This window comes from Canis lupus, chromosome 18 (genome assembly GCF_011100685.1).
Source record: "Canis lupus familiaris isolate Mischka breed German Shepherd chromosome 18, alternate assembly UU_Cfam_GSD_1.0, whole genome shotgun sequence".
NCBI lineage: Eukaryota > Metazoa > Chordata > Mammalia > Carnivora > Canidae > Canis > Canis lupus.
The window spans coordinates 34,354,995-34,373,962 of record NC_049239.1 but is presented as its reverse complement, the minus strand read 5'-3'; the positions used below and the strand labels follow the sequence as shown (position 1 = coordinate 34,373,962).

The 18,968-nt window shown below is 35.9% G+C and overlaps 1 protein-coding gene across 1 annotated transcript in view; it reads right to left on the bottom strand.

Moving 5' to 3' along the window:
* Positions 1-334: 334 nt before the first annotated feature.
* FBXO3 (F-box protein 3) overlaps positions 335-18,968 on the bottom strand; it is a 30,535-nt gene continuing 11,901 nt past the window's right edge. Inside the window, exons 4-11 of the mRNA XM_038563057.1 lie at positions 15,524-15,638; positions 14,447-14,651; positions 12,838-12,883; positions 9,894-9,978; positions 8,748-8,870; positions 7,761-7,876; positions 6,677-6,867; positions 335-1,594 (exon numbers count right to left, since the gene is read on the bottom strand). Of these exons, the coding sequence (XP_038418985.1) occupies positions 1,418-1,594; positions 6,677-6,867; positions 7,761-7,876; positions 8,748-8,870; positions 9,894-9,978; positions 12,838-12,883; positions 14,447-14,651; positions 15,524-15,638 (1,058 nt within the window). The 3' untranslated portion in view covers positions 335-1,417. The remainder of the gene's footprint in view (positions 1,595-6,676; positions 6,868-7,760; positions 7,877-8,747; positions 8,871-9,893; positions 9,979-12,837; positions 12,884-14,446; positions 14,652-15,523; positions 15,639-18,968) is intronic.

The window sequence follows — 18,968 nt, the reverse complement described above, 5'->3', positions numbered from 1 at the left end:
TAAAAAGGAAGAGATAAGCATAATAGAAGGATTTGGTAGCCTGATGATAAAATTAAAAAAACAAAAAAACCCCAAACAAGAAAAACTACTTACTCCATTTCAGAACATTCTGACATGCGCCAATATGAAAGGGTCTTTGGGGTCCCTGAGGGCACTGCTTAACCCCATATACGTTTCCCTCTTTCTACAGTTTTCCCTAGAAAAGAAGTATCCTTGGGGAAAATGGAAGGCAAAGCATACGATAGGATATAGTCACAGCCAAAAAATAACTTTGAATGGGCCTCTGGCAACAGGATAATGAATTTCCATTTCATCTTCCATCTTGACAGCAAAGGCTGATTAATATTAGTTTATGGAAAATAGGCAATTACACGAAATACAGGATCAGAACCAAAACTCGTTTTTAAAATGTGAGTTTTTGCCACTTGGAGGATTTCATTCCAAACTCTCAATTATATAATTACAAAAAAAATCCATGTTTCAGGAAACATACTTAATCTTAACATAAAATTCATGTCACTTATCACAAAGTTAGACAGTCAAGTGTATAAAGCAGAAACAAAACAGAAGCAGTATTTACAAATTTAGACTACATGAGACATTGTGAAGACTTGTTAATAAACAACACAATACATACTTTTACACACTACATTGTCAAAAGTGATGCATCTGTGAACAGTATGACAAAGGTCATAACGTTAAAGACTTTAAATTAAGTTCAAGGTTGTCATGTTGAAGATTTTAAAATAAATTCAAGGTTGGTAGAGTTGAAGACTAAATGCAAGGCCAAGGTCATAGTGATAAAGACTTTAAGCTCAAGGTCATAGTGATGAAAACTTTAAATTTCTTAGACAGATTGTCTAAGAAAGGACAAACAACTAGCATTTGAGCTGTTTTAGTCGATTAGTTCCCTGTGAGTACAAAATATATAGGAATTACTAAATGGATTAGCCTAATTATAAATTCTGTTCATTTCTAAGTAATTCACAACTGCAAGAAGTCTTTTCACTGAATCATCCAGTCACATAGTTTCTCTCTATCCTTGTGTAGGTATTTTTGCTACATTTTCAATCCTTATTCAAAACAATCCCCTCCATTTCCACATTTATAGAAGTATAAAATATTTAGAAACAAAGAAATGTCTGTTCTGTAGCTAGAGAATTACTCTCCCACTGACTTCTAGAAGAGAGAGAGAAAGAAAAAAAGACTCCCATTTCCTCCTCTACTTCAAAAACACAAAGCAAACCAAAACGATCCAATTCCTAACGTAGTGTCGCATAGAACCCAGGGCCTGGAACAATATTTCATGCTAGTTTTCCTGCTATATGCAGAGAACGAACAATTTAGTTATTTACATTATTGGGAAATCTATTTAACGGACTGGATTCGCGCCAGGGCTTCCATCAGCACAGCTTCCCTAAAAAAGGCGAGAGCATCTGCGTCTGCGAATGGGAACATCAAAGACTCTCCTCCGTCTCTCTTCCTCATCATCTTCATCAGACTCGTCCATATCTGCCGAGTCATCATCGTCGTCGTCTTCCTCCTCCTCCTCCTCTTCCTCTTCCATCTCTTCATATTCATCAGGACCCATCTCCTTGAAAGAGAAAACAATCTTTTGATAAGGACTTCCATCAGTTTTTTTATACTTATTTTATGCAATTTTTCATTTATCTAGAATCTAAACAACTAGACATGCCAAATATGAATTTTTATAGAGTTGAGCCATGTATTTTCATAGATGCACATGCTGATGCGAATTCTAGAGTGTATATACATATATCACGTCTTAAAATGCTCAGTGATTTTAATGGTAAATCTATTTCATTATTAACACAGTACTTATATTTTACATGGTAATGGATAATTTGTACAAGGCAGCCAACAGACCACTCCTAACAACCCAAGATAAAATTTTACTGAATTTTAGTGTACTAAGTAACAATTCTTTGTTAATCTATATCCTTACAGAAAAGGACTCAAAAATATTAATAAGGTATGACCTCTACTGGTAACTTTTATGTACTGTCCAGAGGCCTAAGAGATGCCTCAATGAGCTCCTACTATAAAGACCCATCATTTCAGTTCAACTACGGGGGCAGCCTCTACTCTGAAATTAACTTGTTGAAGGTTCTCAGAATAGGGCAACAGTGAGGTTGAACATGCAATATCTGAACATCTCATGGAAACTTCAATTCTGTTTAAGTCATGTCTCTAAGTGAGTCTTAGTCTGCTGACAATTTTTCCCTCTCATACATTTGAGGACTCAATGAGAGGAGTCACTCACTATATTGGAGAGAGTTCTGAATAGCAAGGAGCTCCTAGCTGGTGATGTGGGAAATAATTGGGAAAAACGTGGGACGTGTTGTCAGCAAAAGTCCTTTCCCCGAGGCCTCTATGGCATCACATATCCAGCACTCACTACCCCTCTGATCTCATCTCTCACCACTCTCCCCTGGCCACGGCATTCCAACTACACTGGCCTCCTTGCAGTTCTTCACATATGCCAAACATTAGTATGTTTATGTAACATTAGTGTTTCAGGGCCTTTGCATTTTCTGTTCTTTCGGTTGGAACATCCTTCTGCCACATATATCCACCTGGCTCCTTCTACTTCTTTCAAGTCTTAACACAAATGTCGCCAAGGCCTTCCTTCCCCGACACATCTTTATATTAGAACAACCCAACAGGACACTCCTGATATATCCTTTACTCTAATTTTTCTCCAGAGCACTTATCACTACTTGGTGTAACTAGATAATGTTTATTTGCTACCTTTATCTCTTCCAACTAGAATGTAAATTCCAAGGCAGAGTTTTTGTTTTTCTTTTTTTAATTTCCTCAACTTTCTTCTTTTTTTTTTTTATTGAAGTATAATTGACATACAACATTACATTCATTTGCTCCAGGCGTACAACATAATGATTTGATATTCATATATATTACAAAATGATCACCACAATAAGTCCAGTTAACATCCATCACCGTACATAGTTACAGAATGTTTTTTTGTGATGAGAACTTTTATGATTTATTCTCTTCGCAACTTTCAGATATGCAATGCAGTATTTACTATAGTCACCGTGCTGTACAGTACATCCCCGAAGGCAGACTCTGGCTGTATTGGTCACTGCATTTCCCCCAGCACCTCGTAGGTACTCAATAGATACTTGTTGAGCAAGCAAATTAATTAACATGGGAGAAAAAAACTCTTCCTTAGGAGTTGTCAAAGGATTGTCACTTAGGATTTATTATAACACTAATAACAGCAACATTAACAACAATCAGAGAAAATATACATAAATATGACATGATATTCCATTATTTTTATTTTTTGATTTTTTAAATCTAGGGAATGAAGACTTTAAAATTCAGTAGAAGGTTCAAAACGGGCAAGGGGAAGGCTTAGGAAATCCTAAAACATTAAATTCAGGTAGTATGATCATTAGTCATCTTGTTGAAGAAGGAAGCAGAAAAAATGTTAAGGAAGTCAGTGTGGCTAAAGAGGGAGACTGCTGATGATCTCAGATAAAAATGTACATACAGAAGCAGCAGATGGAAAGAGGCACACACAGGTAAGAATGGAAATAAATAAGCAGCAGGAACCTCTAAAGTGTCCAAAAGCAAACAACAAACCACCTAAAGCAAGAAAAGGCTTAAGACCAACCAAAAGTATATTTTGTAGTGACATTCAAAGTATAAAGCAAAAGGAAGTATTAAGTACAATAATTATCATATGGGTCAGGGCACAAAAATTCAGTTTCCATATCAAAAGAACTAATATTTCAACAGGAAAGGTACAATACAAATACAACACCATACAAATACAATCCCCACTGCCTCTTTCATGTTGATTAGAAGTAAGTCCAGAATTCTCATTTCTTTTTATTGATATCTCATCCTTGAGAGAGAGAAACATTTTCCACAAGGTAGATCAAGATTTTATATGATTATGTGTGGTTGGGAGGAAATTAAAACTCTAAATAAGTAAGAACATAGTTAAGAGGGTTAAACATGTAATGAGTTTATTATTATAATTTAAAATTATAAATTTAAAAATCGTAAACTTTAAAAAAAGAGTAGTATTATAAAACTTCTTAGTTTTCATTTCTAACATGATAAATATTGATATAACCCACATCGACAAGAGTTCTTTGGAGTCCTCAATAACTTTTAACAGCTTAAGGGAGCCATGAGACTGAAAAGTTTGAGAACTACGTTCTAAATTAAAGACTCCTTTATACCCATCCTAACAAACATTAAAAACAAATCTCAACAGGATCAAGCTGACCCCATAGTAAATCGCCTGCCCAAACAAACCTCAACATTCTTTACACTTTAGGTCAGGAATATTAGCAACTTTAGGACAAGAAATATTATCGAGGGGAGAGATTTCATAATAATAAAAGAAAGCACTTCATTAAAAAGACATAATAATCCTAAACATATTTGCATATAATTATAGTGCTTCAAAACACATGAAGCATATCTGATAAAATTAAAAAGAGAAATAGACAAAATTGTAATTATGGTTGGAGATTTCAACAATCATCTTTCAGAGAACAAAGACCAAAAAAAAAAAAATCAGTTAATATATAGAAGACTTCAAAAACAGTCAACCAACTTGAACTTTCATTTATAGAATAATATTCCCATAAATAGCAGAATATACATTCTTTTCAAATACACAGGGATTAGTTACCAAGATAGATCATAGTGCTAGGACATAAAACCTTTAAAAGGATTGAAATTACACACAGTGAGTTCTCTAACCATAACAAAATTAGAAATCAGTGAACAAAAGTTAACTGGAAAGCCTCCAAATGATTGAAAATTTACACATTTCTAGAAAAGTTACAGATCAAAATTAAATTACAAGGGAAATCTCAGAATATTTTGAATTAAATGGTAATGAAAACAACACATCAAAATTTATGAAATATAGCCAAATAGTGCTTTAGAGAAAAGAAAGGCTGAAAAGCAATAATCTAAACTTCTACCTTAAGAAGCTGGTAAAAAAAGCAAATGAACCCCAAAGTAAGTAGGAAGAGAGAAATAAATAAGACTGCAGAAAACAATGAGATAGAAAATGAGTAAACAATAGAGAAAACCAGTGAAACCCAAAGTTGTTCTTTCAAATGACTAATAAAAGAAATAACTCCTTGGGTAAACTCATCATTATTAGGAGCACAAAAGGATATATGACTATAGTTCTTACAGCCATTAAATGGATATCAAGGGAATATTATAAATAATTATATGCCAATAAATTCAGCATTTTGACAAAATGGAAAAATCCCTTGAAAGACACAAATGACCAAAAGTGAAATATGAAGAAATAGAAAATATATGAAAGAAATTAAACTCCCATTTTAAGCTTTCCCACAGAGAACTCTAGCCCCAGATGGTTTCACTAATGAGCTGTATCAAACCATCATGGATGATACCAATCTCAGACAGAAACTGGACTAGTCAAAAACAGGAGACTGTTACAGAAGTAACAAGTTCCTGGTCCTGGCAATATACAGTAGAAAGCATTCCTCCATTGGGAGGGAAGCTCACTTCCAAACCCAGACTATAGATCCTTTTCACCAGATATGCAAGCATAATGGCTTATCATTCTTCTGTTTCCAAACTGGGGTTGGGAACGTGTCAGCTCTGGATCAGACTAATCCTACATCCATCTTCCCAGGAGCCAGAGGGCCCTTTCTCAACATTTAACACCTACAACTCAGTCACATCCTGGGTATACAAGTCATATTTTATCTCTGTTGTATAGTTGGAGCCTCATAATTCCCTAATCATTTTATAATCCATAAGATTGGGGTACTACTACCATCATAAGGTAATCCAGAAATGAGATTTTAAATTATACTTAGTTGACTTAGGAAATGATCCCAAAGAGAGATGACTACAAAGACGATTTAATGGATAGACTTGTCCTTTTAGTAGTCTCTCTCTAGGATATTTCTATTACAAAATTGGGATTTTTAGCAAAAACACTGCATGAAATTCTTTTTCTAATCTTAATGAAACAAAATAAAGCCTATTCTAACTGGTCTAGTGTGGTGTTTCTCATTAGGCCATAGAACTTTTTTTGGAAATGGTGGAAAAGAGGCTGAACCTTTAAAATCAGTAACTACTCTACATGATACTATCATAGTAGATATGTGTCACTATACACTTGTCCAAACCCAAAAAACATACAACATCAAGAGTGAACTCTAATGTAGACTATGGATTTTGGGTGATTATGATGTTCCAATGTAGGTTCAACAACTGTAACAAAGATACCACTCTGATGGGAGATGCTGATAATGAGGAAGTCTGTGCATGCATGGGGGCAGGGGGTGTTTGGAAAATTTCTGTACCTTCTGCTCAATTTTCTGTGAATCTAAAACTGCTAAAAAATGATGTCTATTAAAAATAAAAGCAAAGCAAACATAAAACAGCTAACAGTAGAGTTACTCTGATTGAAGTGTATGGAGTCTAGCTTACTTATTATCCACCACCCCCACATATTCACATGGCCCCCTCCCCCCATGGTATTTCCTCAGAATCTCTAGGGTTCTCTGGAACGCCATTTGTAAACCAGTTGTCTGGCTAATGAACAAAATCCCTCTGTGGAGTTAATTCTACAAAGTCATGGAAATCAGTCCCAGAGGAAAATTTAACTCACCAATCGGGCTATAGACACCCTGAATGTTGGACAAGCCATATGGAATCGGGGAATAGCAACATTAAAGATCTTGTCTTTAAAGTAAAGAAAATGGAAGGTATAATATCCTTCCATATATCCTGATGTTGTAGAAAATGTGGTACAACTTGTGTATTCATATACCCGACCTGGGCTGATGATTGGAAATTCACCTGTGGAGAAAACAGTAGTAAGAAACCAAAGTATAAAATTCATTTCTTCATCATAGCAAATAAGATATGTCCTCTTTGAGATTATGTTAAACTATGTTAAACAGCTAACAGTAAAACAGCTAAATGAACACTTAGAAAAAAAAAATCTAAAGCACCCTAATAATCCTGATCTTTCAAAAAAGCTGACCGTCAATGACAATCAGAGCTAATGATGATTGAAATTCACAAAAATCTGTGCTACTGATTTTACTATTTTCCCCAAATTTCAAAAAGATAACCAATATGAAATTTATTTTCTCCTGCCGCCTGGTAACCCTACAGAATATAACAGCTAAAAAAGATAAAGAATTTAAGAAGCAAACAAGGAACTCAGGTGATCCACAGAATGAAAACTCAATCCCTGAATAATTTGCTATGATTTTAGAAAATTTCATGTTTAAGGTACTAAACTTAGAGAATAATGATCTTTACACATTATATTTGTGAAGCAAAGTATTGGACTTACAAGAAGCCTAGAATCTATGATATCTTTTACACTATAAACACAGCTATTAAAAGATAAAGTCTTGGATATATGGGTGGCTCAGTTGGTTAAGCATCCAACTCGTGATTTTGGCTCAGGTCATGATCTCATGGGTCGTGAAATCCAGTTCCATGTCAGGCTCTACGCAAAGTGGATGTCTGCTTGAGATTCTCCATCTCCCTCTTTCTGTGCCCCTCTCTCTACTTGTGTTCATGCTCTCTTTAATAAATAAATAGATCTTTAAAAAAAAAAAAGATACATTCTTATCCACTAACTACATTGTGCCTTTTCCAAGCTATATGTCACATACATGCTCTCCAAAATGTCTTAGAGGCAACGGATATATAAACCCAAATCTCGAATTACATACCAACTACTCCAGGTCCTTGAACTTCTTCTACATCACCTTTAGCATTTGTTATTCTCCAATAGCGACTGTCCAACTGACAAGCCTTCTCAGGAAGTGCATCCTTTGACATTTCAATCCTGGAGAATGAGGCAGTAGAGACACAAATCTGGCCTGATTTTGTTTCTTTTCCTTAAGAGCTACAATTGTTGAACTAACGTCTGTGTTAACCATCTATTTCTGTAAGTTCTCAAAGATGTGGGCCTGATTAGCTTGACTCTCCCACAGAAATGCCTTTACTCAATTTGCACACTTGACTTGCTGTGAGAATCAACAACAGGAAGGGCGACATAAACTTTTATGAACACACTGGTGACCATTTTTTGCTGTTTAAGGAAAGATCAATGTACGAAATACTTTCTAGAATATAGTGCAATGAAAATTTGTGGGTTTTTTTTGGAAAAATGTATTAAAAAACCGAGACTGAAGACAATTCCCTTTTTTTCCATTAACTTCTAGAAAGCTCAAAGAAAAATGTCACCAGTCAGTTACTAGGGTTACCCCTTAATAAGTTTATTTAATAGTACTGGGATTATTACACCTTAAATATCTATTAAAGTTTTAATTTGGAAATGGGCAGGCTAAATAAAATTTAAAATGCATGGCTTTATCTTGAACAATTTGATAGCTTCTAGAATGCAACTCTCACAGAGAGTTTTCATGATAATTATAACTTAAGTGTCCACCTCACAAAGCAGCTAGCACAATTCTTTAAACAGTACATTTGCAAGAAATAACATAAGTAACTTGAAAGTTACTGTAAGCTCAAGGTACTAGATTATAAATTATACTTTTTAAAATTATAAAATTATATTACATTATAAAAAATGTTGTTATCCACCTTCCTCCACACCTCAACAAAAAGCTGTCTTTCAAAATGTGTTTGGTGTACTGTGTCAAAGGGGGCAATAACAACACATCCACAGGCTGTGCCCCATTTACATCTCTCACCTGATTCGGTATGTGAAGAAGTAGTGCGGTGGGTGGACAGAGCTAAGTTCTGGCAGAAACGATGTAGAAACTGAAACCGTAATGTCCCCAGTTGTTGCCACACACTCTGGATCGTGAACATACCTAGGTAATTTTAAAACAGTTAAACATTTTTTAATCAACTAACTTCAAGTCCATAAGATAAAAGATATCAAGATACAATGTGAAATACTTCTACTTTACCTTAGGATCAAAAGTTTAAACCATATTTAGGAACTTAAAGGTATAGTCCTATGAAGCTTAGAAGAAAATGATAAATTACAAGCAAACCAGAAAACCTTGAAGACTTCAGATCAGTAATGATAACAGTCAAAGCTCAATGATCAGTGGTTTGAAAACTGATTCAGTCATTAAACTGGAAAAAGAGCTTCTCTCAGTTTTCAGAGCCAGGAAACTTTTGGGACATCTGAAAACCCTACCAACAGTGGCTCTGACAATAAAATGCATTGGTATGTTATTCTAGAGACTTCTAATTTATAATTAATCCATCATTTCTGCCAATCAGGCTACTATGAGCCAATATTACCTCTAATACTATCTATAATACCTGGACGTTTCATTTAAAGATGATAGATAGGGGATCCCTGGGTGGCTCAGTGGTTTAGCGCCTGTCTTTGGCCCAGGGCGTGATCCCGGAGTCCCGGGAACGAGTCCCACATCAGGCTCCCTGCATCTCCCTCTGCCTGTGTCTCTGCCTCTCTCTCTCTGTGTCTCTCATGAATAAATAAATAAAACCTTAAAAAAAATAAAGATGATAGATAATATTTGCCAGGAGTTAACAATTATTGACTTGCTATTCGCGATAAATCCATTAACTGGCAAACAGCCTCCCTCCCCTCCGCCCTCCCCCCACAAGAAAGAAACTATACTATAAAGCTATAGCTTTGAAATCAAAATCATTTTTTCCTCTGGATCCTTCAAAACAAGAAATATATTGGCTATTCAAGTGTTTGAATGTAGCTTTAAAGTGAGAATAACACGGTGACATTTAAGATAATGAGAGGTTCTGTCATTAATCTTTGAAACTTCATCTCAAGATCTGTCACTAATTTTTTTTTTTTCTGTTTACAATCATTTTATTAATTCAAAAAGTCCTGGGTGAAATACCTGAAAATTTGGTCTCTGATGATTGGGAAGCCACCCGATACAACATTGTTGACATAAGAAGTAAACCAGTCAGTAAAAGTAGCACCTATAAACCAGGAAGGGGTGGGGAGGAAGAAAAGAACAAATAATTTTCATAAAATCTATACAGGAAACAAGGAAACAATGATATTTCACTATGCTTAAGATATAAGATCAAAATTAGAAACACATAATTCTACTAGTCCATTATCAGGTCAATTTCTATTCTCAATTCTATCCATCTCCTTCCCAACTACCTTGCTAGGGAATCCTCCATCTACCTTCAAACTACTTTTTACACTTATAATTAAATAAACTTTTAAACTTTATTTAGTGCTGGTCCAGAATGCAAAGCTTTCTTCTGTCTATAATTTCTAGAACATATGGAACAAAGGAAGACACAGATACAGCAAGGTCTAGGAAGGAACTACAGGAAAAATATCAGCAGCTATCCCCAGACCGTCAGGATATATACCCTTGGTCCAGCTACCTCCTGACTTATGCACAAAATTCTGGCAAAAGCCAGGCTCAGTCCGGGCATCTAACAGGGGTATGGCACAGTACAGTTCTGGGCATCAGACCAATTCCAAAGTAGTCTAGCTGCACCACTACCAACTCAAATGCATAATGACCCTCCATATTCTCAGTGACCAGCTTGAAGTCCAGTCCAGACCTGACCACACGTCTGTGATCTAGTGAGTGGATCAATGACAAGTATTTACGTGAATTATGTTTGCCACTTCTAGGTAATATGACGTAACTTTCTCATACCCCCACATCTATTATTAATACATCTCAGTGCCCAGCAGTATGAATCCCTGAACCAATGTTATTCAGTGAATTTCTCTGTAACCTTGTTTCTATTAACACAGTTCTCACACTCTGCCATGCTGAACATCGGAGCTAAATTTATAGTATTTACTTACTATTCTATTTAAGGAATAGTAGAAGATACGATTTAAGCTTGGATCTTAGGGTTTATAGTTTTACAATTTTAAAGGCATCAACTGAGAGAAGGTAAGCTATAATAGTTGGCTTTTAGCATCTACTAATGAATGGTCAATCCTAACTCTTTGCTTATTGAATGTTCTACTCAAATTATCACCTACCATCTATCCACTCTGAACAAGATACTAAGGAGGCACATGAATAATGTCATTAAAATTCACAGAAGCTATAATTTTGTTTTTGGAACTAGTAATTTCCCTGTAAAGTTTAAAATATCATTTTGTATATTTCATGGAATAAAATGTTAGAATAAAAAAACCCACAAATTTTTCATGGTTTACATAAAAATGAAACTGGTATGGTGTATTTTAAGGTACTTCAATTTATAACAATACATACCCAAGTGTGTTCTTTAAAATGAGGAGTCTTTTCTATGCAGTCTTTACCACTCAACTTACCTGAACACAGATTCTGGTTTTCTCAAATATCTGTTAATAATTCACTGAACACTTGGGAGATTCCATCTTGTGTTTAACCAAAAATTCCAAGAAAGTCAAACTTAGTTGAATCAAGATGTAATTTATACATTCCAAGGCAGTTTACCTTTTAAAGTAAGCCTATAGCTTGGCATCTCTTTGGTAGCACTGGGGTTTTACCAAGACAGCTTAAAGGAAGCTGCTTTCTTGTCTCTCCTCTCAGCACTAACATCCCATCTCATCTCTCCTCCCTCAGTAGGTCTCAGACCTTTTGCTTTGCTCTCTTATTCCAGAAGAAATCCCAGCTACCAGAAGAGTATTCATCAGATCTCTGCTGTAGCAGTGGGGCCTTCCACACCATGTCAGGCCAGTATCAAACCAAGAGTGAGGAACTCACAGAGTTTGGCTAGCATTTACCTTAGAGTTCAGGCAGCCTTTAGTTTGTAAATTAGTAGCACCACTGTTCTAGAGCCATGGTGATCATCTCTGAAGGTACATGCTATGCAAAGATGCCAAACAGGACAGTGAGCAGGGGCATAACCCCCAGGGGGGCACTTAACTTGAAAACCATATGCCAAAAAAACAAAACAAAACAAAACAAAACAAACAAACAAACAAACAAAAAACCCAACAAAAAAAACATAGGTCAACATGAATCATGGGGAGCTAAAAGCTGGAGGCTAAGTTGAACAGTTTTTTATAACTTAGCATGTAGGGAGAGCTTCCACGTTGTGAAAAATACCTTAAGCCTGGAATGTGTTACAGTATGGAACAAATGAACACTACTACTCTGTTCAAGGTTCCAATTAGGAGATATTAATTAAATGCAGACACTTCAGCTTACAAGGCCCCTTGACTATTAATATATGGGGAAGTTTAATATGTGCCTTTGAAAACCAGATTGGATAGTCAGGAAGCCTCTCTTAAGTGAGCAAAATCTAAGCAAAACAGGACTGGATGAACAGCAAAGGGGTGAGCTGCAATTGCATACAGACAGGATTGTTCTCAAAATCCTATAGAAATACCTTTGAAGGCCAAGAAAAAGTTGTGCCAAAGAGTTTATAGAGCTCAGTTTATACTGGTCTTTGAAGCCTGCTGTTCTGAGATCTCTAGTGTGATTTATCACTATTTTACCACAACTTTATAGGCATAAAGTTGTTTTATCCATCTGTCTCCAACAATGTATTAGTATGATTGATGGAAAATGCATCCATGTGTAAGACAGCTATATATACATTCAGAGTAATTCTATTCATGAAGTTCTATAGCAGAGTCCTAAGAGTACAAGATTATATAGAACATGGCTTTTTTCCAAATAGAAAACAAATTCAAAGTACAGGGGCTATTTGAATGAGAGCCTAGATATACTATTTTATAAACCAGCAAGCCTTAAAAAAGACAAGTATAAACTGCCAGCTGATCAAGTAACTGCAATGTTTTTATCAACTTAATTTTTTTGACCAGGAAGAAGAAAGGAAAAGGAAGACTATTCTTTCTCCTACCTATGATAAACATGTCAATAGCAGCTGGATTCCGAGCCATTTGGTCCTAGGTGAGAAAAAGAATATCATAATTGAGAAAAAGACATTTTACTTAATTTCTCATTGTTCATTATCTGTATCTTTCCCTGGAGACAAAGCAGAATAGATAAAAATAACAAGTGCTCTAACCATCACTTGGACATTACTCATACTTTTCAGTCCCTGCTCTTATAATTTCTATATTTAGGTCCTTTCTAGAAAGTCCTTAGAAGAGTGCCAGGCACTTCTCAATAACAGTCAAAATGCTCATGTACTGTCATGACTGTTACAGTGAACTAAAAAATTATCCTTTAAGTTAGGAAGTTCAAGTAAGAAGATATATAACCTATTAAGAAAGGGCTTTAGATTCAGTCAAAAGACTTGAACATTTCTAGGTTGGTCACTTTTCTCACTAAATAGAAGGACCAAGCTATCATCATACAACTTTACAGAAATAACAAGTCAAAAATGAGCTAACAAACATGGAAATACTTAGAAAACAAATTATGAAAGCTCTTTAAATATTTTCAGTGTTATATGGAGTCACATGTCTCAGGTATCCATGATTTTCTATTTTAAATTCTTCTTTTGGGAAGCCTGGGTGGCTCAGTGATTGAGCATCTGCTTTTGACTCAGGGCGTGGTCCTGGAGTCCCGGGATGGAGTCCCGCTTCAGGCTCCCTGCATGGAAGCCTGCTTCTCCTTCTGCCTATGTCTCTGCCTCTCTCTCCTCTCTCCTCTCTCTCTCTCTCTCTCTCTCTCTCTCTCTGTGTTTCTTGTGAATAAATAAAATCTTTAAAAAATATATAAATAAATTCCTCTTTTAAGTTAAAAGTTCACATTTGGGCAAAAATGAAGCCAGAAGATCTACAATTGAGAAATTACAAAAACCAAAGAAAAAAAAATGAAACCAAATACGACATTTTCTGTGATCATATTAAAATCATAACAAAAGCTTCTTTAAAAAAGATCCGTTTTCAACAACTCAACTATCTAACTAAAAGTTTAAAAAGTTTCCTTTGCACATAGAACTTGAGTCAAATGATGCTTAAAGGCTAAATTTTTTTTAAAATTTTTATTTATTTATGATAGTCACACACACACAGAGAGAGAGAGAGAGAGAGAGAGAGGCAGAGACATAGGCAGAGGGAGAAGCAGGCTCCATGCACCGGGAGCCCGACGCGGGATTGGATCCCGGGTCTCCAGGATCGCGCCCTGGGCCAAAGGCAGGCGCTAAACCGCTGCGCCACCCAGGGATCCCAAAGGCTAAATTTTTAAAGTTAGAAATGTATATTACAATTACTTCAACAAAATCTCATTATGTTTTCCTTAAATTTAAATTGCCTTAACACATATCACAGCCTTCCCTCTGTGTGCACAATGATCTGCATTGTTTGTCCACAGATTAAATTTTCCTTTGGCATTCTGTAATGTCAGAATATCATTGCCGAATTAGCCCTATAATTAGGTGGATCTATAATCAAATTGTATAATGCTCTATACCCATTCTACAGCCCTGAAAACTTCTGCACACATTTATACACTCATCAGAACACATCTTACAGCCGCATTTAAACACACTTCCTACTTACTGGACATTGGTAGAAAACTTCATTTTTGTTTCGGCCTTCTGCAGCTTCCACTGCTATGTACTGACTCAAACCAGTATGTATGCAAAAAGTTAAAGGGAGACAGTATTTCAATCCCTGTCTCTGCTGGAAGCCTCCGGCAGCTGTATCGACATCTAACAAATCTTCAGAACGATAGTGATTGGACAGTGCCATACTTCCCAACAACCTGAGAGCAGAGACAAAAATATTAATCAATTCCAGTGCCAAAGAGCTGTGCTTCATCTTTTTGATGAATGATAATTTCCCATCGACAGCTTTCTAAGAATTAACATGTCAATCACCAAAAACACCACAATTTATTTACGAATTCAAACTCTTGAGTGGAAAGATTTCTTCACACACAAAGAGATACCATGTTCCATTAAGAATAATGCAAAGTTCTCCCTAAGTTTTTATGGGCTTTTCATAGGCACAATATCTTCAAAATAGCTTAATTTTCATAAAAGAACAGAAGGGTAGACTCAAAGTATATAGCTTTTAACACTGTGAATGAATTTGACAGCTACTGCATGGTCTGCTTTTTCCAAAAGGTTCCCCAGTGAGTATTTCCTCTTAAAAACAGGCCATTCAATTACAGGCTATGCCTGAATAGAACAAAACTCTTATTTTCTTTAGTGTATATAGCTCTGAACAAGTTACTGCTTTTTATATGTATGGTATATAGAATTTACATCAAACTCTCAAAAACAATTTACCTGGTCTATAATAGGATAAAGACTTCAAGGGTTCCGAACAGTTTTACTTAAAATACACTCACACATACATCCACCCTATGTACCACAGCACCCACCCAACCCCAATCAGACTTCATTTTAAGTATAAGGATGTGCTGATCGAAATGCTGTTTTTATGAGACATTTATTTTGGGAAAATCAAATTCAAGCAACAGATTCAGTCTTTTGGATTCTTACAGGGAAGAAGAGAGAATTCTTATACTCCTTTAATCTGTCAAGAGTAACTACACATCATAGCTGTTTATTTTCTTTCTGGGAAATGACTTGTGTCATTAAAAATAACCCAAATGGCAAACCTTCTTACCCAGGAACCACTAACTTCTGCCCATTGTGGATACGATATGAGCATCGATAATCATCAGGGAGTTTGCAACCGATCTGAGCTTCCACAGCATCTAGGTCTTCCTCTCGAGCACCCTCTGCAAATGCACAAAAAAGCAAATTATGAAAAAACAATAAGCCTTATATCTAAGGAGAAATATAATCTTCTGCTAGCCAGTGAAACAATGTTAGAACAAGTGAATTCTGTCCAAGTTGTACTGCTGAAACATAGTGAAATAAATTGAAAATTCAGAGCAACATTACTTCACTTTGGATTGGCTCTGACATTTGAAGCACGGAGAAGGAAACTCCTCTATTTCCTCTCAACAGGGAAGACACTGGCACTCAGCAAAATACAGAAGAGTATGCAGCAGGGAGATCCATAGTAATTATTTCACATTATGATGCAAACTTTAGGATTGATTTTTCTTAATCCAACACACTCACATTTAAAACATATCTCTATTAAAACAAATTCTCCAGAAGTTCTCTAAATGGATGTTCAAGAGTCCTGACACAGTCTCTTAATGAGAAATAGAGGACATAGGTTTGGGCTGTGGGGAACCATTAACTTCAATCCAATTTTGCACTTTTGTCAGCTCATCATTTATTCCAGCTTTCAAAGGGAGGAAGTGATGACAAATGCCAAGAGAAGAGATTCACTTCCAGTAATGGTTCACTAGATTGTTGGAGTAAACTTTATGCTAAGAACTAAAAAAACAGAACAGAAAATTGGTCTCAAAGCTTCTGGAGAACCTCAAAGACAGCAAGAACTGGGGGCGAGCGGTAGTCAGAAGGACAGGGAAACAAGGTTAGCTGGGCACTGGGAGCAACCTGTCTTTGAGGCAACTGCCAATTCTGAAAGCAAACCTGTGGCTGAGAAGCTGAGCAAAGCTTCCAGCAAGCAGTACTGAGAGAATTTTCTAACGTTGATGAAAACATCAAACCATAGATTCAAGAAGCCCCATGGAGAACAATTATAAAGAAAATCGTATCTAGACACATCCTTGGGAAACCACTGAAAATCAAAGACAAAGAGAAATCTTAAAAGCAGCCAAAGAAGGGAAATGCTGTATGGTCACTTTCAAAAGAACAAGACTAACAGTTACATTCTCAACAGAAACAACAGAAGCGGGAAGAATGATAGCTTTAAAGTACTGAAAAAAAGAACTGTTGACTAGAATTCCACATCCACTGAATATATTTCAAAAGTATAGATGAAATACATACATTTTTGGACAAAAAAAAATCTGAAAAAAATTCAGCAGTTAGCAGTACCTCACTTAAAAAATACACTAAAAGGAATTCTTCAGGCAGAAGAAAAATGATCCCAGATGAAAGCATGAAGATGTAGGAAGAAATAAAGAGCAACGAGAAAGGTAAATATAGAGGTAAATCTAAAATAAAATGGAATATATAAAATAATGATAATAATGTTTCCAGGGATAGAAAACATGTTCAAAATTGAGATCACAAAAACTATAATAAGAAAGGCAAGAGGTGATAATTGGAGTTAAAGTATTCTAGGTTTCTTTTATTATCCACGAAATAGTAAAAATACTAATTTACAATAGATTTTAATTAAGTCAGAGATGCATCCTTTAATCTCTAGGGCAAATCACTAAAAATGATAAATAACAAAAAGATGTGCAGAATAAAAGATAATTAAGAAGAATAGAATAAAAGGAATACTTGCTCAGGAGCACAAATAAGAAATAGGAACATGGTATACTTAAACCCAAATACGTAATTACCCTGCATATAAATAATCTAATGATTAGAAGACTGACAGACCAGCTAAAAAACAAAACACAATCATGTGTAAGAGGCACATCTAAGAAATGTAGATACACAAAAGAAAGTTAAAAGAGCTTTACTAAAATCACACAAAATAGACCTTACGGCACAGAGCATTATCAAAGGTAATGGAAGGCTTTTTATAATGGTAAAAAGGTGTACCTAATAACCCAGCTGCAAAATATATTTTTTAAAATAACAGAACTAAAATGGATAAAAGATATATTCACAACCATAGTTACTAGTTTTCTATTGTTATACTATTAGCAGCTTAAAGCAGCATGCATTTATTATCCCATAGTTTCTGAAGGTAAGAAGTCTGGGCATGACTGAATAGATCCTCTGCTCAGGTCCCACAGGTTGAAATCACCACATCAAGTGTGGCTGCTTTCTCAGGTTAGGCATCTTATGCTAGCGGTCCTCACCCAAGTTCACTGGTTATTGTCAGAATTCATTTCCTTGTAGTCAGACGACTGGGGCCCTCAGCTCCTAGAAGCTACCCGCCATTCCCTATCACCTGGCCCTCATCACAACATGCCAGCTTGCTTTTTCAAAGCCAACAGGAGATACCCATGCTTTGAATGTCTCTGCCTTCTGGAAGGGCCCAGTTTTTAAGGGTTTGTCTGATTAGGGCAGGCCTGCTGAGGATAATTCCCCTTTTGATTAACGAATAACTCAAATTCAACCAATTTGGGACCTTAATTACATCTGCAAAGCCCATTCACCTTTGTCATCTGTTACCTAATAGCAGGACTGAAATCAGTTATATCCACATACTGCTCACACTCAAAGGGAGGCTATTATTATACCAGGCATGTACAGCAGGGGTAGGAATCTTTGAAGCTATCTCAGAATTCTGTCTACCACACTGTCCAGTTTTAACATACCTCTCTCAGTAACTAATAGAACAAGTAGACAAAAATAAATAAGACAAAATAAATCAGTTAAGAGTACAAAAGATGTGAACAAGATTAACAATTTTTGCCTGATTACATACATAGCACTGAATCCAACAATTGCAAAATATACGTTCTTTTCAATTGCACGTGGAACATTTACCAAGATAGATGATATGCTGGACCAGAGAACAAATTGCAACAAATTTCAAATGACTGAACTCATACAGAATATATTCTCTGATCCCAGTAAAATTAAAGTATAAATTATATTAAGAAGATTACTAAAACAAAACAAAACAAAAACTCCAATACTTGGGAATCAAACAATATATTTCTTCTTTGACCCACAGGCTTGTCTAGAAATCAAAAGAAATCAGAAAATATTTTGAGCTGGGGTAGCCCGGGTGGCTCAGGTTTAGCGCCACCTTCAACCCAGGGCCTGATCCTGGAGACCTGGGATCAAGTCCCACATCAGGCTCCCTGCATGGAGCCTGCTTCTCCCTCTGCCTGTGTCTCTGCCTCTCTCTCTCTCTCATGAATAAATAAATAAAATCTTAAAAAAAAAAATAAATAATAGACATAAAAAAACTACAAAAATTCTGGAAGAAAACAATATTTAAAAAAATATTTTGAGGGGATCCCTGGGTGGCGCAGTGGTTTAGCACCTGCCTTTGGCCCAGGGTGCGATTCTGGAGACCTGGGATCGAATTCCACGTTGGTCTCCCTGCATGG